Genomic DNA, 26,756 nt, shown 5'->3' on the forward strand with positions numbered 1-26,756 from the left:
GGGGCGTGGCTAAAATGGCACCCGCTGACACAGTTGGGGATCAGGCATGAGTCCCCCCCTCCTCCACTATACAAGAACTTGAGCACCTTGGTTCACATCAGTGGTCGGCTATTATCAGGTCCAAACCTGTTAGCTTGCAAACTAGCTAGTGGCTAGTGCCTCTTGCCACTGTGTGGAAAGCTGTGCGACGACCCCAAGTCCCCTCACTGCCAGTAAACTTCCTTGTAGTGTCGTTATAAAAGAAGTTTAAACTATGGGACAAAACATTTATTGACAGTCTGACTTTTTTTTTTTGGTAGGTGTCGTAGTACTTAACTAGTGAACATTCTGTGGTTGTAGAAGTACCTGGACAGCAGCTGTCTTAAGCGAAAGTGAGAAAGCATTCATTGTAATGGGCTATAATGACAAAAAAAAAAAAGACAATGTGAACATGAGTTCAAACATGAAACCAAAACTCCCTGACAAATGTTCCAACCAGCAGGAGACGTTTGTCCTGACAGCAGTGAGACTTGAATCACAAACCCCATTGGGTTATTTTAAAGCTTTACAGCAAGTTCAGTGCCGGTGCCAGCAGGACTGCCAACAGGAAGTGTCTTTGACACTTGCTTGTGGTGCCTGTCAAGAGAAGACATGGACAAATTAAAACACTTGTGACGCTCAAATGTCAAGTACCAAAAGCAAAATATACCTCTGCTCGTCACAACCTCTACCTCCATTGTCACGTTTCTCTGTCCAAAAAGTCCCGTGGCCAACACTGTGTATTTTCCCGCGTGCGCTCTTGTCGAGTGCGTGGGCGGGATCACCAGGCGGCCATCTTTGAGCCAGATAACTGATGGTTCTGGGTTCCCTCGGACCTCGCAGCGCAGGCTTTCTCCAATCTTGACCTGCAGCTTTGCAGGACAAAGCAGTTGCGGCCCAACTGAAGAAGGAGAGGCCTTGTAAATAATTCTACAAAATGGTGCGCTGCAGGTACAAATTTACTTTCATATTTAATATAAAGTCATTCATTCTTGAAATGGATGTAGAGTGGTGCCTTGAGATATGAGTGACCTGACTTACTGCTGAATTTATTTATTTATTTTTTTCTTTGACTTTCGATCGCAAACTTCAGATATGGAGTGTTTTATTGTAGTAGGTGACTCAACTCGTGTCACAAGCAGCAGTTTGGCAGATTTATAAAAAAAAAAAAAAAAAGTTTCTTGCTGGACCATCTTGATTTATTTAAAAAAAAAAAAAAAACTTTTACCAGTAACTTTCTGATATTTTTTTCTTCCCATATAAAAATCTGCAGTTGGTACCCCAACATAATGGTCCCAAAATGTTAGTTTGCACTTTTTGTAAATATCTATATCGTGTGGTATTCTGTCTTGGATTAAACATTTGCTTTATTGTATGGATTATACCTGGATTTATTGGAATTGGATTGTTTTGCCATTTTATTTACATGTAAAAAAAAAAAAGAAGAAAAAGAAAACATGCTTGGAGGAATGTTCTGTAATATTAGAATTTTGGATAACACTGTGGGCACTGTCGCACTGGGAAGCAAGGTGAAGTGGTGGTTACATTAGCATGTATTTTTTTTGGGTTTCAATCTCTGTTGGAACATCTTTTTGGACTTGTGTGGGTTTTCTCCGACCACTTAGGCTTCATCAACCATTCCAGTACTAATTGAATGCTCTTAATTGCCCATAGGTGTGAACAGTTGTTTATATGTGCCCTGTGATTGGCAAGTGGGGATGATTCCAGGGTGTACTCTTGGCTCTCACCCACACTCAGCACTGAGGCATAGATATATTTTGTCTTTCACTTACACAGGACTGCGGTAGTGACTTTTTCAGATGCGACCGCTACAGGCTTCTGTCTGCCGGTTGTGTGCAGTTGCAGTTCGGCCTCACACCGGTAGTTGGCGCCGTCGTCTTCTCTTCTGGCCGTGATGTCTAGCGTGAAGACCTCAGTCACCGGTGTCTTCTCGGTCACGTTTGAATGTCGTCGAGCCAGTGGGGTTTGGCTTCTGTAGAAGGTGACGTGGAGATGCCCAGCAGGGGCGACGTTGTGGACGGTGCAGTGCAGAGTGTACTGACTGTGCTCCAACAATGGGCCAGTGTGGTTCGCGAAGGTGAGGGACACGCGGTCTGGAGGCTCTGCACAAACCAGGAGCAAAGGATGGAAGAGCCAGCCTGTAACATTTACACCGCAGACCTCCCCCCACGGTCTCATTGTACACATTTACCGACCTCCTGTCCGTGCCTGAATTTTACTATCATTTGTCGTAGGGTTGGAGATCACGGAGCATGTTTCCCTAGTTACGATTATCATTTGCCTCTAAAAGATTATCTTGAGTGGTTATTCTGTGGTGTGGGGTTTAACAGTGAATTTTTGTGACTGATTTGCTCAAATAACAGGTCCACAATTGTAAATGTTAACGTGTTCAATATTGCGCCCTTGACCCTCAATTCTGGGGTCAACACAGAGTTTTGCCGAGCCGTGGGTTCCATGATTTTAACGTGAAAAGGAATGATGGCCTATGAGGAAGCAATTTGAAGCTTATACTTATCGGAGCAACGGGTTGTGTTGAGATATAATGTAAAGAAGAGTTTGCAACTGCAAATAAGCTAACAGCTAGCCTAGCCTTTTCTCTACTACACTTCTTCCAGCATTTTGGATACCTTTTGGCACCATGCTGCCTCTCACAGGTCAAGGGTTAGTACTACGATTACAGGTGGCAATATCATCTAGGCGCTATGTTGTTCATCTTGCATACACTGCACACTGTAAGAGTAGTAAGCATATTTTTTACCTATTTTTTTTCTCTGTCGTATGTCAGATTCAGCAAATCGGTTCAGATGTTAAAACTCGTGTCTACCCCGCTTATAACCTGTGTGAATTGGGGTAAAAATTTGGTACAAACAAAATGGTTGGTATGCACATTGTCATGAAATTTGATGTTCAAGTTCCAATACAAATATAGTATAATAGCGAAACAATGCTTTAAATATAAACTAAAGTTGCACGGAAATTGGTTGGTCCATTTTGTGTAATGTTTGTACTGTAACTATAAATGGATTTGATTGGAACTTACTGTAAACAAGGACGGGAAGATGACGATGACAGGGTCCTTCCAGGTCGGACACTGCATAGCACATGGGGGAAATGCTCCACTCTGTCATGTTTGCCACTCTCCACATCAGAAAGCTATCCACGGTGGGCTCGGGAGCCACCTGGAAATACCGTTAGTCACATCCGTAAAACTGTTCAACTACCAAGGGCAGTACAAATTGTGTACTATGGAGTCCTGATGGGTCTCACCAGTGTGACCACCCATCCCAGCAGAGAAAAGCCCTTCATCAGCACAGAGCAATTGACTTTGACTGGATCGCCAAACCTAAATGATACTGGAGATTAATGCGACATTTACACGGTTTGTGCCGCTGGTTATATCGGGCAGAATTGGGAGCCGCGCCCTACCTGACCACCAGGCTGGAGGGGGACAGGGTGAGCGGGCAGGGGGCTCGTTCCGCCGAATCCACCCGGTCTCCGCCGACGGAAGGAATGCTGAGCGATGGAGACGGCCCAGACGGCAGCATTGTGGGCAAAGGAGGAGATATTTGGGAGCGGAGGCGAGGAGCGGGTGTGTGCATGGAAAGAAGAGATGAGGTAGCTGTCAGAAGGAGGAAAATGAATCAAGAAATGACAACAACAACAAAAAATTGATTTGAAAGCACTTTACTAATTTCAAATGCAGTGAAATTAAACCCTGTTTTTAGGGATCTGGGAAAAGATTTTAAGAATTTGGCTAAGTTGACTTCTAAAATAGGTCGACACAAAAATTCTGTCTTGAAGCTTCGCCCGGACCCAAAAAAAAAGGTTTCGCCCAGAACCGTGTTTGCGCTGCCGGAGCCAATGTTTCACACTGACATTTATTTCAGTGCCAATGATTAACTTTGCCAAAAATGACAAAGGGAGCGCCTGTAAGTGATTTTTAAGACACTGTTATATGTGTAATGTACATATAACACGATGCGTATGAGTGAGGTAAATGGTAGTTATTGTTTTTTGATCTAAAATAGAAATCAATAGCTTGCTAATGCTAATTGCTATTGCTAACCATTTAGCATTTTGCCGTCTCAAATTCTGTACACCAAATTTATACCGTACACTCAGTACCAACATATGTACTTTAAGGATGGAAGTTTATCCCTTATAATTGAAAATTTTAAAAATGATAGTGTTAGGGGGAGATGATTATTCAATTATTCAAGCAATAATCGATCGGTTCTAAAAAGATTTGATAGTGACAGCCCTAGCTGTGTGTCATTCATTTGCTAATGGAATTCAACATGAGTCATTGTTATGTAAGGCAGACAAAGGTCAATTGAATTTTGCCATCTTGTGAAATCAGACTCTTTTTAGATGATCTATTGTGTACCATTGTTTTATTGCAGGCTGAATACACCCAATGTGTTCCTCTGAGGAAGGAAGGACACCCTGCCCAAATCCAAAGAACTGGCTCCTCTTTTCTAACCACCATTGTTCCACTGGACCCCTTGCGCCTTCTCCTCCCTCCTCATGCTCATGTGAGTTTGTGTGCGCCTCAAGTTTTTTCTTTTTTTCTGACTTTAAAAATATCAACTCAATAGTTTTCCAGGCACTGCTGTGCTGAAAAAAAACAAAAATTGACAAGGACAAAATTGTTGGTACCACTCAGGTAATGAAAGAAACCCCACAATGATCACCCCCTGACTTGATATTTTCTTGCACAACCTTTTGAGGGAATAACTGCAATCAAATGATTTCTGTAACTGTCAATGAGACTTTTAGAATGTCTCGACAGATATTCTGGCCCACTCCACTAAAATTAAGGCTACCATCATTTTTTTCCAGGCCAGTTTCAATTTATTTTAGTGATCATTTTGGGGAACAGTCCTATTTTTGGATTAACACCTTGGCCAAGGAACTGTATTTTATCTACCTGGACTCAAAATGAAATCTGAAATCTGATTTCCTCGAGCCCATCAGTGAAGAAAGCTGATGATGTTAATTAGATAAAATTACAATTAAATATAATGTACGAATTGCTATCTATTGCTCAGCGTTCTTGGGTCGGTGTCAAATAATTTGAAGTTGTTGTTATAATAATAATAATGATGTATTATAATATAAATAAATAACTTTATTATTATTATGATTACTAATTAAAATAAATTGATAATTAGTAAACAATTAAAACAATTCCTACAGTATTTGTTTTATTTAATAATTAAAATATTAAGAATTTTGCACTGTAAAGTATTCCTGGTTCATAATGTCAGACAATAATTTATAATTATTTAAAAATTACATTTTGACCAATTTATAAGGATCTTGCCCTGTAAAATAATGTATATTATACTGTTGTATCATTATTTGAAAATATATTTACATATTTATTGAAAAATCACTTAAGTACAACACATCTTGTAACTCCTTATAATAAGTTATAATTATTTTGAAATCACATTGTAAACATTTTACAAGGATTTTGACCTGTAATGTTGTATATTGTAGTGCTGTATCATTTTTTTTATATTTTGATACATTTTTTTGAATTGACATATTAATAATGTACAACAAAATAAGTCTAGTAATGTCCTACAATAATTATTTTTGATTGTAGGTTTTGCAAAATCCTAACAAATCGATTAAGGAAATTACTAATCACTTTGTGATTAACCAAATTGCACACTATAGTAAATGCTTTTGTATGCAGTGGTTTGCCCTGGTTACTATTATAGAGTGTACTTTTACATCCCCACAAAAATACATTCTCTATAGTTTTGCTCTCCTCGCATCTCCGATTAGATTCATGGGAGTCGTCCCAGAGTCCCAGCCAACTGCTGCTGATGTTACTTACCTGAGCAAAACAGGTGAAGCAGCCACGTGACCTTGATCCACCTTGACGCACACATCCTTCACGTGCTTCTGTATCTCCGGTGACGTCTCTCAATCAGCAGCTGAAATACAGTATCTAAGTGGACAATGTAAGTACGGTAACTCGGGCAGGCGGTAACACCTCACTGTGAGACTTTGGAGAGACCTCAGGCTTTTATGGGACTGCGTGTGTGTGTTTTTTCGAAGCTGATGATCAGGCAATTCCTTTGCTTTGGCCTCTCAAAGGCACCATGGGCGTTCTCTGTTGGTATATCGGGGGAGGAAGGAAGGGAGGGTCAAGAATAATGGTGTGGAGTGCAGCAGCACACTGGGCAAGAAGGCATGGCGCGCCAGAGTTGTGTGTGTGTGAAAATTCCATCAATCCATCCATTTTCTGTACCGCTTATCCTCACAAGGCAGTGTCAATCAAAACAGAGCATTGATATCTTTGTAAAGACATACAATCTAATTCTGCCTTATATGTTCTTTATCCTCTGCAAGGAGCTGGGATGAGACGTCTGTACTGTACAGACCATGTAGTGTATATTCGTCTGTGTGTCTTATACTGCCACCAGCAGCACAATGGCAATTCAACTGATTCGGAGTGTGACAAAAATGTTTACATGAAGTATAATATTATGGAGTGCTACTTTTCCTCATTTAAAAAAAATGGGGGGGGGGGGCTGTAACAAATTATTTCCATTCATTTCATTGGGGAAAGATGATTTGTGATTTGAGTAGGAACAAATGTTTTATGATTGAACAAATAAAAGTCTCACTCTGGATGTGAACCGACGCGCTCTGCGCCTCCCACCACTGAGGCAGATGTGTCAAACACTAGTTCACCGTGCCGTACCACATATAACATTCAAGTTCTTTTTTTTTTTTTTTAATATTACATTTGTGTGTCATACTTTCTATTGATGACTGATAAACGTGATTAACTCGTGATAGGGGAGGTTCCACGTGTCAGGCGCGTCAGTGACGTCATTATCCATCGCAACCAGGGGGACGTGGAACCGGAAGCTGTCTGTCAACACCGCGAGTCACGTGACAAAAACTGACCCGACTTGTTTGAATTCCACACATTTAATGAGGAAAAAAACACACCCGTTCGGAAAAAACAATGATTTGTTAAATATATATTTGTGACAGCACATTTGTTGTTTTGTCGCGACGTCGTGTCACAAGCGTGACGCGGACTGATGATGTCATCACCCGTCCCTTGTTGAATGTTTGGCGAGTCGAGTCGAACACCAGGAAGCGAGATGAGCTAATTGCTACGAGCCGTCCGCTGTCGTTGCTTTGTTCGACGCCATGAAATCGCACCGAATGAGCCTAACGGTGGTAGCTTGACAGCGCGACGCGATTCTAACTTTAAATTTCGACGGCTAGCCAAGCGCTTCGTTGCCGCTTGCGACTGGACGGCTGTCGGTGCCAGCCGCTTCGTCCATCGTTTTGGCTCGTAGCCTAGCTTCTCTTTTCTCTCTGCGGGAATATGGCCGTGGCGCACCGAGCTGGCGTCGTGGTCGGATTACTGCTCCTCTTTTTTCTGGATGGCTCCAGGGCAAGGATACACAAACTCACCCTGAAGGTAAGTCAGTGTTTTCGGGGCGCAGCCACGACCGTGTTAGCTCGGCAAGCTAGCACGGCGATAGGTAGCGAGATAAAGACACATTTTGTTACATTTGGTGGCGTACCGCTTGCATTTTCCAAACAAAAATGTTTATAAATGTATACTTGGCATAATGACTTTCTTGTCTGTTTACTCACAAATGTACTTGGTGTAAATTCTTGCCCAGTTGAGTTGAGCACAAAGCTACTATTATAATTGTATGAATGACAGCAGGTGGATACACAGGTTAATTGTACCATCTCATTTTAATTGTTACTATGCGACAGGTACGACCAAATTAAAATAGAAACTTTATCAACATTTTTTGAAGCCCATGTACAGGTGTGACTTGACTTACGAGTTAAATTTGTTCCATGACAACGCTAGTAACTCAAAACACTCCTTCCAAGTCGTCTTTCTCCATTAAAATGAATGGAAATGTCATTATTCCGCTTCAGACCCACATTGCACTTCTCTTGGTTTGTGTGCCTTGGCCTCCAGGGGGCAGTATAATACAGACATAGACAGAAATGCAGAAGCGTTTCACAACTGACTCAACTGCAGTAATTTTATTTTTTCTAAAACAAAAATATCCATGTGAGTATTGTTATATTGTCTATGTGTGAGGGTTCACCATTTGTGTTAAAATATCCGTTGCTTAACACAGCAAGATTGATGCGACTAGTTAGTCCATCTATGGTGTTTTGTATTGTGTATTAGCATGAAGCTAGCGGACTTCCGTCCGTCTTTTTTCCGTACCGCTTATCCCCTTATCTCAGAAATGTGCTGGTAAGTCAAAGCAACAAATTGGCAAATGGCTCATATCTCGGACGAGCTTCCAAGTCTGGTCACTCATAAGTCAAGGCGCCACATAAATTACACGCACATGAAACAGAGTGAAATGTTTCAAGACAAAAATTGATCTGACAAAAATTTTAATATTACATAAGAGCAATATGTATGGTGTTCTTAACTGTGTGTTTGCACTTCTGAGGTGTAATGGAAGCCCAGGTTGCCTTAATTGCAGCCTTCAGGTCCTCTGCATTGTTGGGTCTGCTGTCTCTCATCATCCTCATGACAAATTGCAATTATTGGAGTACAAAAATAAGATGATTGATTATACAGAATGTGTGAAGCAGTGCAATGAAATGATTTGCAGTATAGGTAATTAGTCAAAAACACCTAACTTCGTTCGAGCGCGCACACGCACCCACACAGATTGATTGATATGGAGTTGTGTGTTTGTCACTAGTGATTGGTCTTGTTTTTGTCTCTCTCGCCAGAATGAAACTCGCTTTTTCGTCCACCTCAACACTTTTGGCTTTTATGCTAACGGCACTCTGGATGTGAACCTGCGCTCTCTGCGCCTCCCACTACAGCTGGTCAACTACAGCGGATACCCAGTAAGAAGCTCCATGTTGGGTTATTTTCAACAGCAGTTGCAATGGCAGGCTGTTTTGTTCAACGTGTTACCATGTGCTGGGGAGTAGAAGTCACGTGCTGGATGATTGCGTTCTGTTTTTATCATGCGATTCATTAGACAGTCTCACTCGCTTTTTTTCTTTCTTTTCAGGTCGGGTTTAGCCTCTCAAGGTCCCGTGTGAGTGGAGTCTTGTCTTACACAGTGAGTACTAAAGTCCCGATCGAATCACGTGGTCAGAAATTGGGGCCGATCACATAATTTTCAGCTGATTGGTATTGGGTGAAAAAGTTATTTTTTTATTTGTTATTTTATTTAAATTGTTTTTATAGAAGACATAATGGGACACACACGTCCAGATTTGACTGTGACCGCCCACATTCCAGGGTTGCTCCACCCAGTGTGCGTAGTTGGCACAATGGTGCATGCATGGCATACTTAAGTGCACGGGAGAGTCTGCGCAGCCAAGGAAACGCGAAGTTGTGCACCTTTTCTGACTTAAGCACACGGGAGTATGTGCCCCTATGTAAATTTCTGATATTTTTTTAAAGATTTTAGTTTGTTTATTTAAGACGGGATGTTTAAATGTGCTTTTTTTCTTTCTATTTTTTTTTTTCATATTTTGTGCTGCACCGTTTATAGGCTGTAAGATTTTATTTGTTTACTCTATTTGGACTGCTGCTGCACTACACTTGTAGCCATATAAAAGTTTGATGTTGGGATATTTTTATTCAAATAAAAGAAAAAGGAAGGCACTTTCGACAGTTTGAATGCAGGCTATTTTTTTCTTCTTAATGGTATCGATCGGCACTCGGTTAGACATATACTCAAAATCAACTGACGGAGATTTCGGTGCAAACAAAAAGATTGGGACACCCCTGTAGCTTATGAATTATGCTAATTTAAATGTAAAATGTAAATAAAATCATGCTTTGAGACAGTTTATTTTTTTTATTTTTTTAATCTTGCGAAACATTGTTGAAAGCTGAGAGGAACTAAAGTCTGCGTTCTTTGTAGGAAGCCATTTACGCGTATATGGTGTAATAGCGGTTGTTTGTGGTGTCTTTTTATGTAATACTTATTGTTCTTTTCACAGGCTGAAGAGACTGAGACATGCCCTCTCACACTCACTAAAACCACCAACAATGAACCGCTCATCCTTTTTCTCATTAACATCAGCAGCCCCAGGTTTGTGTGTGTGTGTTTTGGAAATATGAGCGCATTCCTAATGTTGTCTATGCTCTCGCTGTGTAGCGTCAACGTCCGTGTCCTCGGCGATCAAGACAGCATATTAACTAGCAGACCGAAGGCCAGTGTGCACATCAAAGAGAGAGGTCAGTGTCCTTCACGGTCAAGTATTTTAGCTTCCTTTTTTTTTTTTTTTTTTTTTGAAACTCATCCATGCACTCGTCGCTGCAGTCTAAAGCAAGGGTACTCAAATAGAAAATTTTAAGGGCCACAAGTGTTTTTGTTTTTTCAACAAAAGAGTAGACCGTTCTTTCACCAGAAAATGTTTGTTTTTAGCTTTATCCGTTCATTAGTAATCATCATCAGAATGTTTTTTTTTTTTTTTTTGCGAAAAGAGAAGCTTTTTGTGAAAGTTAGTAGTTTTTCCTTTTGTGACACCTCAAACTGTAAAACAACAAAAACAAGACTGAGAGGGATTTTGATGGCAAAATTATTTATCAGCTGTCTTGATCTCAAATTCAAAGCGATGCAACAAAACTTGAATTTCACAGACGAACTAGAAGCTGGGAAAGACACTCTTCCACACGTACCTGTAGACAAATGTACTTGACAAATATATTTGACGGTGGCAGTAAACATTTGGATTACATTGGACAAATACAAACGTCCACAGCGGTGAATTAGTTAATAGATTAAAAACAATTAAAAACCCTTTTACTTAATCAGTTTAAGAGGGAGGGGGGAATTGATGAATTTATACAACAAATATTACATGGCTCTTGATATTGTAAATGCTCTGTGGGCAGGATTAAAGAACGGAGCAAGCCTTATGTGGCCCGTGGGCCAAACTTGGTTGGCCTACCCCTGTTTAGTGCGACGTTGGAGCTGTAGTTTTTGGTGTTTGCGTTTTAGGGGTTCTACAGTATTTCTTTTTCTTTGCTTTTCAGATTTTCAGACTTGAAGTAAACAGAAATGTACTTCTAGGAGCAAGCAGGTCCAAATAGGATGTTTGTGTGATTCAGGTCAGAGGTCAAGCAGGGAGGCTCCCGCTGAGATTCCAGCTAAGCCGGCAGAGCCGGCAAAAGATGACGTTAAGACGTCGGACAAAACGGCAGATGAGGCAAAGACGAAAACAAATGTAGAGCCCGTGGATGAGACGAAGAAAGAGAAGACGGTGGAAAATACGCTCACTGAATTCCAGGTAACGTTTGTCTCCTCGTGTGTCCGTGGCGTGGTCGTAAAAATGGTCTTAACGCGTGTTTGCATTTAGTTGGCGTCCACCAAACAGCTGGCGCTCGCTTTGGATAAGGTTAATGACACCTACACATTCAACGTAAGAGCACCTTCATTACACATCCCCACGTGACGCCCACATTGGATTCGTCCTGACCTTCCTTGCTGCTCTTCAACAGTTCCACCTGCTTCTGGGCCTGCTGGCCGAAGGCCTGTACAACTTCAACTTCTACTACTGTCAGAACATGGTGCCTGGCATCGACCTGCCGTACTCCTTCACCGTGAGTTTACAGCCATCCTGTGCACCCCAGCTGTCATGCACACACTCACTTTAACCTCAGCGTGTCCTTCGCAGCTGGAGGTGACCGAGAAAAATCCCGGAGGCTTCTTGTCGGCGGCCGAAATACCGCTCTCCCGCCTCTACATCGGCATGGCCGGAGTTTTCTTCACTGCCGCCATGGTGTGGGTGTACACGCTGATGAAGCACAGGTACAGCAAGTAACTGCATGTCTCTCTTGAGGGATGGTCTGGAATGAACACCAAATGTTGGCGTTGTGTTGCGTCTGCAGGTACAGCGTGTTTAAGATCCACTGGTTGATGACGGCGCTGGCCTTCACCAAGTCCACCTCGCTGGTGTTCCACAGCGTGAGTCCAAAACACAGCGAAAGCACTGATTAAAAAAAATAAAATTAAAGATTATGAAAATTTAAAATCTTCTCAGAATTTGTGTGGGTGGACTTTTAATCATTCATATGTGGACAAGAAAACCATCAATTTCGGTTTAAATTATACCTTAACCTGGATATGACTTTGTTCAGGCGTCATGGCCTTTCACCGAACGTGTTAGAGCGCTGTCTGTCTTCTACGTGGTTGACAGCCCGCGAAACCATTTTCCATGGTGTCCGCAAATTGTCATTATAGAAAACAAAAGTTGATTCTTCTGAGTGTCTGCCCACACATCAAGTGTGAAATTAAACAACTAAGTAAATCTTTACGTATCTGCTAATATCACCAAACTGTTTCTTCAAGTGAGCCATCCTGAAAATTCTTGTTGTGTTCTTCTCATGCAGCCTTTCTTGTTGTCTTTCAGATCAACTATCACTTCATCAACACCGAGGGGCATCCCATCGAGGGCTGGGCTGTCATGTATTACATCACTCACCTGTGAGCCTGACGTCACTTCTCTTTTATCCAAATGTCTGTCCGGAGTGCGTGTTGGCCTATTACAACGTTCTCCTAACCCTCCCAGGCTCAAGGGGGCACTGCTGTTCATCACGCTGGCACTGATTGGCACCGGCTGGGCCTTTGTCAAGTACATCCTGTCTGATAAGGAGAAGAAGATCTTCATGATCGTCATTCCCCTGCAGGTGAAACTTGTCCTTTCCCTAAAGTCCTTATTCGTAGTGGCTGTTGTGGCCGACCTGCTTGTGCGTTCACACCTGCAGTGCCTGGCCAACGTGGCCTACATCATCATCGAGTCCACGGAGGAAGGCTCCAGCGAGTACCCGCTGTGGAAGGAGATCCTCTTCCTGGTCGACCTCATCTGCTGCGGCGCCATCCTGTTCCCTGTCGTCTGGTCAGTTGCCAGCGGCTCGCATTCAAAAGAATCAACGCCACTTTAAATGGCGTTACAGTGCGTTTATTTATTCATCATTTGTCTCCTTTGGGGAGGGCGAGGGGGTTTCCATTATTTACAGCTTTTCACGATTTGCAGCAGTTTTTGGGAGCGGAGCCCTTACGAAAGATTTGGTCTACTCTAGCTTTTGAAAATACAAGTATCTGACCAAATAAAAGTCACCTAGTAGGACAGTAAAAGTCTTATCTGACATCTGTTGTATTGTGGACACCCGCATATTCACGCTTCGGGCACCAGCGGATTCACATGGTTGTGTATTTTATTCTTGAAAAATGTTTTTGTGTTTTTAACAATAAGAAAACTAATGAAAAGAGAACCAGCCACCATCCGTATTGTAAAAGAAAATGTATGTTGTAGGTCCATCCGTCACCTCCAAGAGGCTTCGAGCACGGACGGAAAAGGTGAGCATCCTAAACTCGTCCGTCAAAATGAATTGCGATCAACTGATTGATGGATTTGATTTTGATATCACCAGCTGCCATGAATTTGGAGAAGCTCAAGCTCTTCCGTCACTACTACGTCATGGTGGGATTTGCCCTTGCACGACTCAATTGCATTGTTCCCCCCCCCCGCCCCCCACAAAGTTGTCTGATTTGTCTTTTTCCTCTTTCAGATCGTGTGTTACATCTACTTCACGAGGATCATCGCCATCCTGCTGAAGGTCACAATGCCCTTCCAGTGGCAGTGGTGCTACGAGGTACCTTTTGAATAAAACAGTCAAATTAAGTTTTAAGGGTTAAAAATCAAGTTTTTAACGCTTGTCTCCGTCCTCCTTCCTCAGTTCCTGGTGGAGGTATCCACTCTGATCTTCTTCGTGTTGACGGGCTACAAATTCCGGCCCGCCTCCAACAATCCGTACCTCCAGCTGCCCCAGGACGAAGAAGACGAAGAGATGGATGAAATGTAAGCTGGCATCACATGTACAATGTAATAACATCCACAGCAAGAGGTAAAGCCGATTAGAACAGCTGAACTTTATTTGGGGTTGATCAGAGGCACTTTAAATGGTGGCAGTTGTGTGCTGACTCCCGTTTGAAGGTGATTGGTAAATTTTGAACACAGCTGCTCCCCAGTTAAGAGGATGTGCACACTTGTACAGTTGTACACATTTGAGTTGTACAGCTTATAGGTTACTTTAACGGTTTCAAAAGATTTATCTTAGTCTCATTTGACATCACAAACACTTGGCATTTAAACAGGGCTATGTACAATTTTTACACAGTATATACAGTGAGTCTGGACAACCGGTCTGTTCCGCATTGCCGACATTAAACGAATTTGTTTCCAGTGAGGGTTGCCCTTTGTCACCGATTCTGTTCATAACGTTTTTGGGAGGTGCGTGGCCATTTTCATGCTGTCATTATGGGGTGTTGTGTGTAGAAAATGTGGGGGGGGAAAAAAGTGAAGCGCTTTAAATACTTTCTCCATGCACTGTGTATAAAGTCGTCGGCGGAGGTCTGTATTGGATTTCACTAGATTGTGCAAGTGTACTTGTATCACTGAAATGATTGTCTGTGTCCAGAGTGACTGAGTCGGGCGCCCTGGAGGGCATTTCCAAAGTCAAGAAGACGTCTAACGGACGCGAGCGGCAGAAGGAGGCCACCTTGTGAGCCGAGGGAGGGGCGGGGCTTAATTTGGGGAGGAGCGTCACATGACCGGCTGGCACAGAGTGGCACGCACACACAAGGACCAAGGCTTCTTCACAGCCTCCCCATTTTCCGGATGCTCCTTCCCACTGCCTGGCTATGCAAACAGACTTTGTGTCAGTGGACAGACGGACGGACGAGAAGCCTGACCTCGTTCTCTCCAAAGACGTTTTTGTTTTTTTCTTTTCTGGTGTGTATGTGTGTGTCTATTTAACTTGGTACTTGTGCATCAGCCTTCCTCCATTGTGCGTGTGCAGGTCGTGAGAACACAAGAAGCCTCCCTCACATGCTCAGGTTCCCCCTTCTTCCCCGGCCACTCGCAGCATTCAAAGCTCACTGATTGGTCGAAGCCACCGTGTTACATTTCGAACGTTTGAGGTTGAATATGACGGTAGATTTGCTTAGTGGTCGGGGTCAGTATCATGTTGTCAAGGTGAGCCCAGATTATTGATCAGAGACCCAACCGCCTTTTTTGTCTCCATTTGGTGCCACTCTGAAATGTGACCAGATCATTGCTTTTGTTTTTTTAGCCTACTACTCTGGATATGATGCCTATTTTATTGATAATTATTGATTGAAGTTATTGGTATTGAAAGGTGTGTGTAGTGAGTGCATAAATAATGTGAGACACAGTTAGAGAGCCCTCCAAAAGAAACGCGTTTACTTTCAGTTACTTTGAAATAGTCTGAGCGCAAGTCAGGACGACTGTTGGACATGACCAAACACTCACAGTTTTGTGCACGTGTGTAAGGACTCAATTGTTGGTGACATATGGATAAGCCTTTACTGAAGTTTTATTTTTTTTCCATGTATGTGACCTGTTAATAATAAAGCTGGTGTTCTGGGCATGTCTCTTCTCAGCTTCATTGACTAACAGGGTTCCTATGCAATTTGTATGGAAAATGGAAACTGTTGACGGAAAAATATTCAGGTTTCTAAGCCTGTTACGACAGCTCTATTTTGTAAAACAAATATCCCTCCATCAATCATCTGCTTATCTGGGGTCGGCAGTTTAACCAGGTAACCCAGTTTCCCTCTCCCCATCCATTTCGACCAGCTCTTCTGGGGAAATCTCGAGGGGTTCCCAGGCCAGCCGGGAGACATGCTGGAGACCAGTGTGTCCTGGGTTGTCCCCGGGGCCTCGTGCCTGTACCAGGGAAGTGTCCTAACCAGGTGCCCAAGCTACCTCATCTGGCTCTTCTCGATACGGAGGAGCAGCAGCTCGACTCGGAGCCCCTCCCGGATGACCGAACTTCTCACCCAATCTCAAGGGAGAGGCCGTACACCATGCGGAGGAAACTCATTTTGGCCGCTTTCGATTACAACCCACAGCTCGTGACCAAAGGTGATTAGGGTTTCACAACTTTGGTTTTCAAAACAGGGTTAGGGTTTTAAAGTAAGGTATCAAAACAGCATTGGCGGTTCGGGTTTCAAACAGGATTAGGGTTTCAAATTAAGTTTTAAAAACAGGGATTTAAATCAGGGTTTCAAGCCAGGTAAGGGTTTCAAAGTAGGGTTTCATATCAAAGGTAGGGTTTCAGAACGGGGTTAGGGTTTCACATTAGGGTTTTAAAATAGTCTTAAGGTTTTAAATTAGGGTGTGAAGACAGGATTAGGGTTTGAAAAGATTAGTAGCGTTTCAATTTTGGGTTTCAAAACATGGCTAGGGTTTCAAAACAGCATTGGGGTTTTCAGTCAGGGTTTCAAACAGGGTTAGGGTTTTAAAATGGGATTAGGGTTTCACAGTAGGGTTTCAAAACAGGGTTAGGGTTTCAAAACGTGTAGCGTTTCAAAACAGCATTGGGGTTTTCAGTCAGGTTTTAAAACAGGGTGAGTGTTTCAAAAAGGTTAGCATTTCAAATTAGGGTTTCAAGATAGGCTTAGGGTTTCAAAGTAGGGTTTCAAGACAGGGTTAGGTTTTCAAATTAGGTTTTAAAAACAGTGTTAGGATTTTAAATCAGTGTTACAAACCGGGTAAGGTGTTCAAAATAGGTTTAAAAGATAGGCTTAGGGTTTCAAATTGGGGTTTCAAAGCAGGATTAGGGTCTCAAAGTAGGGTTTCAAAACAGGGTTACGTTTCAAATTACGGTTTCAAATGGGTAGGGATTCAAGTTTGGGTTTCAAAACGGGGTTAGGATTTCAAATTAGGGTTTCTAACGGGTAGGGTTTCAAATGGGGGTTTCAAAACAGGGTTAGGGTTTAAAAGTAATGTATCAAGACAGGGTTAGGGTTTCAAATAAGGGTTTCAAAATATGATTTAGAGAGACTTTTAGGCTTCCAAATTAGGGTTTCAAAACGGGTACCATTTCAACTTTGGGTTTCAAAACAGGGTTAGGGTTTAAATGTAGGGTATCAAAACAGCATTGGAGTTTGAAACAGGGTTAGTGTTTCAGATCAGAGTTTCAAAACAGGATTAGGGTTTCAAAGTAGAGTAGCAAAACAGTGTTGGGATTTTAAATTAGTGTATCAAACAGGTTTAGGCTTTTAAATTAAACCCTCCTTTGAAACCCAAACTGGGTTTGGTAACCCCCCCCCCACACACACACACACACACACATAATGCTTGCAATATCATAACATTATGATTTATTACATATGAAAATTTGAAGATGAACCACATGATTTCCTTTTGAGGGCCACATAAAAATTAATCTGGCTGGCCCGATCCGGCCCCTGAGCCTTGAGTTCGACACCTGTGATCTATCCAATGGATGACTATTGTTTCTGCATTAAGTAATAAAATGTATCAATACATTTTCTACCTATATCTATTTATCCATCTATGTTTCCATCAATGTATCTATCAATACATTTATCCACTGTATATCTTTCTGTCCGTGTCAAATCTAATTAATCTAATCTAATCTAATGGGAGCGCTCTTTCCCCTCCTCCCCTCTGGCGTGCTGCGGCGCTGGGCTGGATTCGATGTTGCTGTCAGTGCGTCACAGTGCAGCACACCATCACCATCGCCATCGCCACCGCCACTGCCGTCGCCGCTGCCGCTGCAGCATCACAGCGTCTCCATCATTTCTGCGGGAAGGACGCACACCCAGCAGCATGTAAGTGACACACACACACAAACACTGACTGACATCAACACACTGCAAATTCAGTCACTCGATCATGGGAATATAAAGCACATGTTCATTTTTTGTGACTTTTTTTTTTTTTCTTCCTGCTGCGTCACGGTCAAGTTCACGTTTGTGTCACTGCTGAGCAGCCTGCGCAGCCTGGGTGAATTAGACATAGAAAGCATTTCAAAATTGTAATCACTTCAAAAGTCATATCTTTGGGAGCTGAATGAAAGTGATTAATGAAAAGTGGACGTTTTGCACGCCGAGCCTCCGCTTGACCTCAAAATGTCTTTGCTTGTGGAGAGAGAGGAGTGAAAGAGAGCAAGAGAGAGAGAGAGAGAGAGAGAGCATGATGTGATCATGATGCAGCAGTATAGACAACGTTTCCTCTCCGCAGTGCCGATGCGCCACAAGCAGCCCGCATACTGCTGGCATGCACACCCCTCAAGCAAGAAACAAACAAACCAAAACATTTCAGAATAGTGCTGCCTTGACTTTCAAGCTTAATATGCTCCGTGGCCACGATTGCAACTCGAAACAATCGTATATCAAATCATCTTACCCCATTGGAATGAATGGAATTGCCATTAATCCATTCTAGCCGCCCCCTCCCAATAATACTAAAAAAAATAAAATAAACAAACACAAACAAACAAAAAATTCAAAGGACCCTACACTAGTAACATAGAGTAATAACATAAATAAATCAAATTGAAAGAATTCAACCAGTATGTGCATTATGATTTCATGCTTCAACGCCCATTGACATGGTGCTGCTCCTTCGAGAGCGCCGATTCTCACTCTCATCAAAAGTGGGCCGCGGAGCCATTTTGCGCGGGTCGTGGACACACAACATTCTCAGGTTACAGAATGCGATTTCACTTAGCGCAGTTATTTTTTTTGTCATACAAATATTTACTGTAATTATGGCTTTTGGTGTACTGGCATGTTTAGTCAGTAATGTGTCACAAAATGTTGCTCTTGTTCTTTCAAAGTAAAAGCATTGTTTGCAAATGTCTTATTTTGATGAAACACAAAAATAATCAGTCAGCTTTATTAATACAATAAATATAATTATTAACATTTACCAGTGCTGCTTTATTTTCACAATAAATATAATGATAAATGTTTATGTTACGAGGCTGAAATTACGATGTTTTGGACAATTTTAAGTTAAACAAGGTCCCTAAATTATGAATCGATTATCAAAAATCGTTATCAATTCATTTAATAATGTCTTAGTGGTTGATTAATCGTTTCACCTCTCATCTGAACCGCACTTGTAACTCGAGTCATTGGTCACGAATCAAGGCATGCAATTGTCTGAGCGAAGGCTTGGAAAAAGAAATAAGTCGAGGTGCCAGCGTAACATCTGCAAGTTTTCCTCCAACTTTACACCCGTTTGCCTCTTTGCAGGACTTTCACCTCAGTGTTGGCTGTGTTGGCCCTTGTGGTTACCACTGAAGGAAGTGTTGGGTAAGTTGGACTTTTCCATTATTACAATTCAAGTTACATTTGACAAATTGTTCCAAAAGCTCAGATTTTTATTTTTTTTTATTTTTTTCATATCACTCCTTCTCAAGTCAATGCTCGTGATTAGCTCTCTCTGGTCATGTGCCATTCAGCTGCAGTCTCAAACATGACATACTTTTTCCAATGTGACCTCAAAGCACCACCTTGTGCTACAATGTATAATTTTCTCTGAGATTTTGAAAAGGTTCGACTCATGGTTATACTTTTGAAGACAAACGAACATTAATATTTAAACGGTTTCATCTTTATAATTGGACTTTTTTAAGGAACATTCACTCATCTGGGTTGACATATGAAGCGACATTGTCTAAATTGTGTACATTTGTCATTAAGTTAACATGGTATCATATTTTCCACATGCTGTACACATATAGTGCAACAAAATTTTTTTTAATGTATTTCTTTTTCGTCATGCTTTGTTAACAGTTCATTATTTGTGTAAAGAACAAACAGCGTTGCTTACATACATACTTCCAAAATAATTGGTAACTATGCTTTCAATTCACTTTTTTAGAGAAAACTTCCAAATGTCCTGTTGATGCATTCATTCAAAAATAACAAAAGTAATCAAAATGTATACAGAGTGTAATTCTGTCTGTTTTATCTTTAGTGTGACAGTAAACTTCAATCCTTTTTTTTTTTTTTTTTTTTCTTTTTGATGAATTTTTCAAAATTTGCTAAGCTGCTGCTTATTGGGAAGTGAGTTGAGTTCACTGCTCTCAGTTTTACTTGACTCTCTTTGCAAGTCACAATGGTGATTGATACCAACGATTGAGACTGGCTACTCAGTGAGTAAAAATAGAATTGTACTGCTTCTACTGTCTGCAGCCCGAGCACCAATGGCAGCTTTTGCACAGAGTCAAAGGAATGTCTACAGTTTGAGCTGGTCTGCAAAACAGATGAATATGAAGTGAGTGTGTAAAAAAACGCTTTAAATATATTTTGTGTGTGTGTCAGAGTTTCCTATGATTGTGGGGACCATAAATCAGCATCAGAATTAGAATCCACTTTATTTGCTAAGTAAGTAAAAAAAAAAAAAAAAAAACACAAGGAATTTGTCTCTGGTAGTTGGAGCCGCTCTAGTATGACAACAGACAGCCATTTTGTCAATAAATACTTTTGAGACATAAAAACAGACTACAGAGAGTCACTTCTGACAAACTACACTATTGTGACTCTGAACCCTGTTAAGTCATATGAACTCATTGATTCCATGTTAGAGTGAAGGCTTGCTTTGTGTTAAGCAGTATAGTGCAAAAGTCCAGTGTGTTTGTGTGTAGGTGCGACACTACAGCCCCACTCGCTGGGTGTCCACAGATGCCGAGGCCTACTTCATGGGCGTGGGTGCTGCCATGGCCTTCAGGAGACTTTTTCAGTACATCACAGGTGCCAATGAAGCAGGTAAGAAGAGTAAATAGTTTGGACTGTGATGCATGTACATTCCAGTAAAATACGGTCCAATGAAGAAAGATATAGATCCTACATTGTAGGATTTGTTTTAGCAAATTACCATAAATTAAAGGTGAGCAATGTCAAAGTGCTCCTTACGTCCTTCAATCTTTTTCTGTAAGTGGCCCTTGAAAAAAAAAAAAAAAAATTGGATCATTAAAGTGAGGGATTGTGTGTTGCTGGCAGGTATCCAAATGGAGATGACCGCGCCCGTGCTGGTTAAAATCCCAGAGGAGACCAAAATGTGGGAGCCAGCCGTCTACACGCTCAACTTCCCGCTGCCGCAAGCCTATCAAGACAAGCCACCTGCACCCACCAATGACAAGGTGAGGGAGTTTTGCAGCGTCAGCGTCATCAACTTGATACCGAGCGTCCAGAGTGTGTGTGTGTGTGTGTGTGTGTGCCTGACTGGAAATACTGTAGATGCCGTCACAAGGTCACTGCTAATCTGTGCGTCCGACGAAACTCAGTGCAGCTCTGCTTACCATATAGTTTCACCCCTCTGCATCCAGACTCCAAACGAATGACGCTTGCAGGAAGACACCAATGGCTAATTGGACCGTGTCGAAACCATTTTCAGAAAAGATTTACAGTAATCCCCCGATATTCGCTGAGAATGGGGACCAAGCGGTTCCGCAAATAGCAAAAAAAAAAACTTCAGTAATTGATTTTTTTTTTTTTTATCAACAGTTTTACAAGTGGGCTGTGGACCAGAATATTAATTGACTAAAAAGTAAAAATAACAACAGTTGCAAAACCTTCCCATTGTTTTCGTGCAAATAATTAGAGGGACATTATTTACATTTATTGATTATTATCTTGTTGCAAATCTTATTTCGAATGGAATGAGCAATCTGAAATTTCTTAACAAAAATGTACATACATTTCCACATGCACCTGAAAATCTTGCCGTACAGACTGAAGTGGGAACTTTTCAGAACGAGGCGGCAATTATCTCAGGTCGTGGACGCTTTCGTTCACACACAACAGAGACGGAACTGCTACTCGGCGACTGACCAAAACAGCAGCACCTAGCACGACAGTCACCACCGTGTCAATGTCGATGTCCGTCCCCCCAGTTGTATTTCACCGAGATGCCCGAGATGGACGTGTACGTACGCAGTTATGGTGGTTGGATGCTGTCGGTGACGTCCAGGCTTCACGCCCACCTGCTGACTAAAGAGCTGGAAAGAGTGCGAGCGGCCTACAACCGCACCTACCACTACGGTGTCGGCTACGACAGGTGCGTTCCGTTTGACTTGGAGACCGTTACAGTGGTGCTATGAGATGCGAGTGACCCGACTTACGGGTTTTTCGAGAAACGAGCTGCCATTCGGACGATTTTTTTTTGCTTTGACTCTGAACTCAACTCACATCGCAAGAAGCTGCCCTTTGGCAATTAGAGAACAATTCTTCAAAAAAGAGGCTTGCCACTACTTGTTGAGGTTTGCTGTCAAAACTGAACATAAAACTAGGAGAATTACACTTTTTTATATATTTAAAACAACCACATAGCTTAGCGTTTAGTCCCCTAGCTTAATGTTAATGCTAACAAATAAGGTATACAGGGACAGGCACGTGCACACAAAGACCCCAAGTGCTGCTCAAGCCCCAGGCCCTTTTACTCTGGATTAAAAAAAAAAAAAAAGTGCCTTTTTTTTGCTGAAGCCCATTTTCTTTCCTCATTCAACAATATTAAAAAATAAATAAATAACAATTATCATCTGCGTCATCAAGTCCACCCTAAGTTTTTTTTTTTTTTATATTTGAGGGGCATTCATTAGAGTCCTTGGGCGACTTGTACATATGCTCTCACCTTAAATTATTTGGGGTTAATCAGAGGCACTTTAAATGGTGCCGACCCCCACTTAACATAAGTTTCAATGTAATTGCTTTATTCTGAACACAATTTTAAAAAAATAATAATAATTTAAAGGGTGTGTGCAGTTGTGCAACCACATTATCTGTTGTTTATTTTTACTTCCTCTCCCAATTTGTTTTCAATTAAGCTGTACGATTTTATATTGACAGTCCAAAAAGTTTTTAAATGATTTACCTTGGTTTAATTTTTTTATGCATCACAAAAACCTGACATTTGCTAATAGTTACATTGTTGATAGCGTTGATTGTGGTCACAGAAATAAATACAGAAGTTAAATATATACGATTGTTTTTTTCTTCTAAATTTTATGAATACTTTTGGCATTGTGTGCCCTTTTTTTTAGCCTGAACTCCGACCCCCAAAATGTCTTTGCATGCTCCTGCATATACTGTATACCTGTTCATAAATAACCCTTTAGCAACTGATATTTGAACCGAAACGGTACAACAATAAAACAATACTCACCGTCACATATTCTTTATCCTCTGCGAGGAGCTGAAACGAGCTGAGACGGCTAAACTGTACAAACGTCCATTTATAGTATATCCATCTCTCCGTCGTACCCTGGTATACGAGTGGTCACGGATCGACTTAAACTTGTATCTCAAAGCACCACTGTAGCTACAGTATTTTCATAATATGTATTAATATTCAGTGAAGAAATTCTCAATTACTTGGGCAAAGTGTCCATGTAACATTTAGCTTTGTGTGCGTGTAGTCCCTTAAAGCTTCTCGACAGGCACAACGAGGTGTGGTACGTGTCCGAGGGGCCGCCGGTGTGCTCGGATCCACAGGAGCCCACCCGTGCTCACGCCGCCAGGACGCCACCTGGCCCTCCTACCGACCTCCCACTGGACCCCCTCGCAGACTCGCTCTCTGACTCCCCCGCCCTCTCGACCGCCAACCTGACATCTTCCAACACCTCGGACGTGCCCACCGACGCCCCCTCAGGCACGCCCACCGCCGCGCCCCCCAGCCCTTCTTCCTCGCGTCTCTGGGCCAACCTAAGCCCCACCCCCGGCTCGGTTCAGGTCCTGACGGACGTGCCACCCAACGCCACGGGGTCCGCCTCTGTGGCCCCCTCGCCAGAACCCCAGGGGGACGCCGCCCCGTGGAACAGCACGGAGCGTGTTTTGGCTGACCCCCAACAAGATGGCGTTTAAGTGCAAACGTGTCGCTGTGTTACGACGTCCGCTTCGTTAGCTCCTTGTGCTTCACTAGCCACTCACGTGTGCATCATAGAATGACAGCAAATGTTGCTATTAGCTGCTGAGTTGTGTTGAAGCTAATGCTAAAAACGGGAATCGGCGTTGTAAAACAACATTTTAATGAAGCATGGCACATACAAGTATTTTACATGAGAAAAATCTCAAAAATGTCACAAAAAGTATATACACTGTTCCCACGCATATTTGAGATTTGCTACTCGTGGATTCACCGATTCGCAAATTCTGTTTGGGAAGCTATCATCTATCATTTGCTGCAAAACTTACCTAGTTGCTATTTTCGTGCTTAGGCCAAAGCTGTAGCATAAAAGTACTGCTTCAGCGCCATATTGTGGCATCTTGGAACTATTTTAAGTAGAAAAGCTTCATGTAGTGCTTTGCCTCCAGCTTGTGTCTTTTTGAGAGGATGTCAGTTCTCGTGGATTTTTGTTATTCGTGTCAGGGTTTGGGGCCTCAGAACACGATACGGTAATCTCTCCCTATTTCCAAAAAACTGCGAGTGACCCCCCCCCCCCCCCAAATTTTTATAATTGACTATACTAATAGTTTCAACCATAAATATACCACAAACTATCATCCCAAATCACCAAATCACATTTCAAACGAATCTTACAACATTACCCTTAAAAATAAACAGCTTTCCCATGATTTGATTTCAATGGAGCAAAAACCCGGTGAATACATTTCCGCTAACAACCCGGGCTACATTTAGCTCTTCCCCTACATACAAAAATTCTCCTGAACCATCTTGACACCAATTACTACTTTCTCATTATCCTGAGCTTTGGCGACCATCTTATGATATCTGAGGGCGTTATATAGTGAATACAAAAATATATCCGAAAGCTGCAAAAGGGAATTTTTCAGCAAATAACGGAGCGTAGGCTTAAAAAATATATATATATAAATAAATAAACTAAAATTAAAAACACTCCCCAAATTACTCAGTGTGAAATGTCGGCCTGTTGAGTTGCATACAAAAGCTTTGAACAGTTAATTGTACTTTCTCCAATCCAGTGGACGAGCATTCCTTTTGCTCTGCACGTCACTATATGTCGCTGGCTAAGAAAGACGCACAGCTACGTATTTGTAGTAAAGAAAAAATTTTGGGCGCCCAATAAAGTCAAATCATTTCCCACGGCACTGCGGTTGCGAATCACTGGTATTATCGACCTTTAAGCTTCTTTTTGATTATACGCACTACATAATCACCTCGCCATTCAGTTTAAAGCATGCGGGCGCTTGAATAAATTCCACCCAAAAAAAAAAAAAAAGCGTCCAAGGGACGTTTATTTACTCAACCACAGAAGGGGGATGGCATTGAATTGTGTGAACACATTTTTGGAATAAAATTACTGTTACATTACAATTAGAATCAAACTTAGGACCATCTATATTACTGCAAATGAAACCCGTCTGTAGCATACGGTACTTCAACTTGTAATTCGAAGTGCCTGTAAAAAAAAAAAAAAAGGTTCATACTCGCCATATTTTGTCATAAGTGATTCTAATGCATCAATACAATGTCAATAAATGTTCTGAGGCTTTTGTCATGGTAAATTCATATAAAATTACAGCTAAGCCACACAAATAGTGGACGTCAACATGGGTTTTCGGGTCTGTGTGTCACCAAGCAACATTCTGTGTGTTCTGAGGAAGGTGCAATAAATATGACTGAAAATCCTGCTGCCTGGCTCATTGCTTTATATGTAGCAGGGGCATCACCAGGTTTAACAGATTAGGGGGACTTAACCCCCATTACCCACCCAAAAATTTTGGTCTACGGGGACTGGGGGTGTTGATTGAAAAATTCTATCCGGGAGAAACAATATAGTGTGGCCGTGGAAAGCACTTTACTATGGATACTACATATCGTCAAGGGGAGGGGGGGAGCAAACTTAACAACAACCACTTAAGAAACATTTTCATATTCTCTAATTTCAGATTTATTTTATTTTATTATTATATATATATATATTTTTTTTATTCAGATACCTTTGCAAACATCAGCTTTTTAATATATAAAACAATGATCAACATTTTTTCCCCATTTTCTGACATGTCCTGTTTTCAAATGGGATGAATGGGACGGGAATTAAAAAAAACTTAATTTTCGCCAATTAATAGAAAATAAAATTATTTACAAATTAATCAATTTTTAAAATAGATTGTCAGTTGCAGCCCTAAAATTCTGCCATGTTTATTTCTTGTAATTATTACATTTAAAGTTTAATGAAAATAGTTAACTCATGGAATTGTTTGATCAGAAGTCAGGGGCATAAGTGACCATGATTTAAACAAAACACACACAATATATTTTTTTGGCAGAAGTTTTTTTTTTTCTTTTTTTAATGGGTGAAATATCTAGCAAAAAAATATCTGAGATGCTTTTTTTTTTTTTTTTTAAACAATTAAGAAAAAGTAGATTTTAAAAAATGACCCCAATTGATTCCCAATGATAAACATCCTTTCACTTGAGGGCAGAAAATCGGCTTCATTCTGCAACCAATAACATCAAGTTTTCTGTGTGATTTTATTTTATTTATTTATTTCTTGGGGGGGGAGGGCATAAGCATACAGTGGAACGATCACTCAGTCATTCACTCACCTCAGATGCCGTTTCAGACGTCCGCAAACAAATATGATCATGTTTGGCGAAATGTTCCCACAGATTGGAAATCTGTAGAAAAAGTGAAGTTGCACTGAAGGAACTGTAGCAGCAGCAGAAGACGTCCAATGGCTAAATCAACGCAATTCGGCTTGCATATTTCTTTCCTGTCCATGTAACGCAGGGGGTGGACAAAATATGGCCCGCGGGCCACATACAGCCCACTCCGTTTTTAAATTTGGCCCAGAGAGAATTTAATTATCAAGATTCCTGTAATATTTAGTGTGTTAATTTAGATGTTCCCCCACCCCCATCAAAAAAATAAAATAAAACAATAA

At 41.5% G+C, this 26,756-nt stretch overlaps 3 protein-coding genes and 1 long non-coding RNA gene across 4 annotated transcripts; 2 read left to right on the forward strand and 2 right to left on the reverse strand.

Annotated features, from left to right (window-relative positions):
* Positions 1 to 252: 252 nt before the first annotated feature.
* LOC133477279 (hemicentin-1-like) lies at positions 253 to 6,119 on the reverse strand. The gene is made up of 7 exons (XM_061771877.1): positions 5,891 to 6,119; positions 3,466 to 3,658; positions 3,307 to 3,382; positions 3,080 to 3,218; positions 1,812 to 2,141; positions 689 to 919; positions 253 to 615 (listed from the first exon to the last, which is right to left on the reverse strand). The coding sequence occupies exons 1-7, from the start codon at positions 5,943 to 5,945 to the stop codon at positions 545 to 547; spliced, it is 1,095 nt and encodes a 364-aa protein (XP_061627861.1). The 5' UTR covers positions 5,946 to 6,119; the 3' UTR covers positions 253 to 544.
* Positions 6,120 to 6,997: 878 nt separating this feature from the next.
* LOC133477280 (protein GPR108-like) lies at positions 6,998 to 15,493 on the forward strand. The gene is made up of 18 exons (XM_061771878.1): positions 6,998 to 7,501; positions 8,806 to 8,925; positions 9,096 to 9,146; positions 10,039 to 10,130; positions 10,197 to 10,276; positions 11,153 to 11,331; positions 11,401 to 11,463; positions 11,543 to 11,644; positions 11,719 to 11,852; positions 11,933 to 12,008; positions 12,454 to 12,527; positions 12,613 to 12,724; positions 12,803 to 12,939; positions 13,357 to 13,400; positions 13,475 to 13,524; positions 13,613 to 13,696; positions 13,781 to 13,902; positions 14,522 to 15,493. Exons 1-18 carry the CDS (start codon positions 7,406 to 7,408, stop codon positions 14,607 to 14,609), a joined length of 1,704 nt encoding a protein of 567 aa, XP_061627862.1. The 5' UTR covers positions 6,998 to 7,405; the 3' UTR covers positions 14,610 to 15,493.
* On the reverse strand, positions 12,019 to 12,942 carry LOC133477282 (uncharacterized). Its single transcript, XR_009788272.1, has 3 exons — positions 12,803 to 12,942; positions 12,526 to 12,724; positions 12,019 to 12,033 (listed from the first exon to the last, which is right to left on the reverse strand). It is a non-coding gene; the product is annotated as an uncharacterized LOC133477282 (long non-coding RNA).
* Positions 15,494 to 15,639: 146 nt separating the features above from the next.
* Positions 15,640 to 25,493, forward strand: soul5l (heme-binding protein soul5, like). The gene is made up of 8 exons (XM_061771879.1): positions 15,640 to 15,990; positions 17,585 to 17,705; positions 19,137 to 19,196; positions 20,082 to 20,163; positions 20,534 to 20,654; positions 20,889 to 21,028; positions 21,782 to 21,945; positions 23,303 to 25,493. Exons 1-8 carry the CDS (start codon positions 15,933 to 15,935, stop codon positions 23,745 to 23,747), a joined length of 1,191 nt encoding a protein of 396 aa, XP_061627863.1. The 5' UTR covers positions 15,640 to 15,932; the 3' UTR covers positions 23,748 to 25,493.
* Positions 25,494 to 26,756: the final 1,263 nt, after the last annotated feature.

This window comes from Phyllopteryx taeniolatus, chromosome 4, assembly GCF_024500385.1.
Source record: "Phyllopteryx taeniolatus isolate TA_2022b chromosome 4, UOR_Ptae_1.2, whole genome shotgun sequence".
In the NCBI taxonomy this organism is placed as follows: Eukaryota; Metazoa; Chordata; class Actinopteri; order Syngnathiformes; family Syngnathidae; genus Phyllopteryx; species Phyllopteryx taeniolatus.

Bases quoted from the DNA above. Each gene is read 5' to 3' on its own strand.
- LOC133477279 (XM_061771877.1), bottom strand. From the start codon at position 5,945: ATGTGTGCGTCAAGGTGGATCAAGGTCACGTGGCTGCTTCACCTGTTT. The intron at 2,142-3,079 runs GTAAGTTCCAAT...TGGTTTGTGCAG, and splicing joins TCTTCCCGTCCTTGTTTACA to AGCCTCCAGACCGCGTGTCC. The intron at 616-688 runs GTATATTTTGCT...TTCTCTTGACAG, and splicing joins AGAGGTTGTGACGAGCAGAG to GCACCACAAGCAAGTGTCAA.
- LOC133477280 (XM_061771878.1), top strand. From the start codon at position 7,406: ATGGCCGTGGCGCACCGAGCTGGCGTCGTGGTCGGATTACTGCTCCTC. The intron at 10,131-10,196 runs GTTTGTGTGTGT...CTCGCTGTGTAG, and splicing joins ATTAACATCAGCAGCCCCAG to CGTCAACGTCCGTGTCCTCG. The intron at 11,853-11,932 runs GTACAGCAAGTA...TTGCGTCTGCAG, and splicing joins TACACGCTGATGAAGCACAG to GTACAGCGTGTTTAAGATCC.
- soul5l (XM_061771879.1), top strand. From the start codon at position 15,933: ATGCGGAGGAAACTCATTTTGGCCGCTTTCGATTACAACCCACAGCTC. The intron at 17,706-19,136 runs GTAAGTGACACA...GCCTCTTTGCAG, and splicing joins GGACGCACACCCAGCAGCAT to GACTTTCACCTCAGTGTTGG. The intron at 21,946-23,302 runs GTGCGTTCCGTT...GTGTGCGTGTAG, and splicing joins TACGGTGTCGGCTACGACAG to TCCCTTAAAGCTTCTCGACA.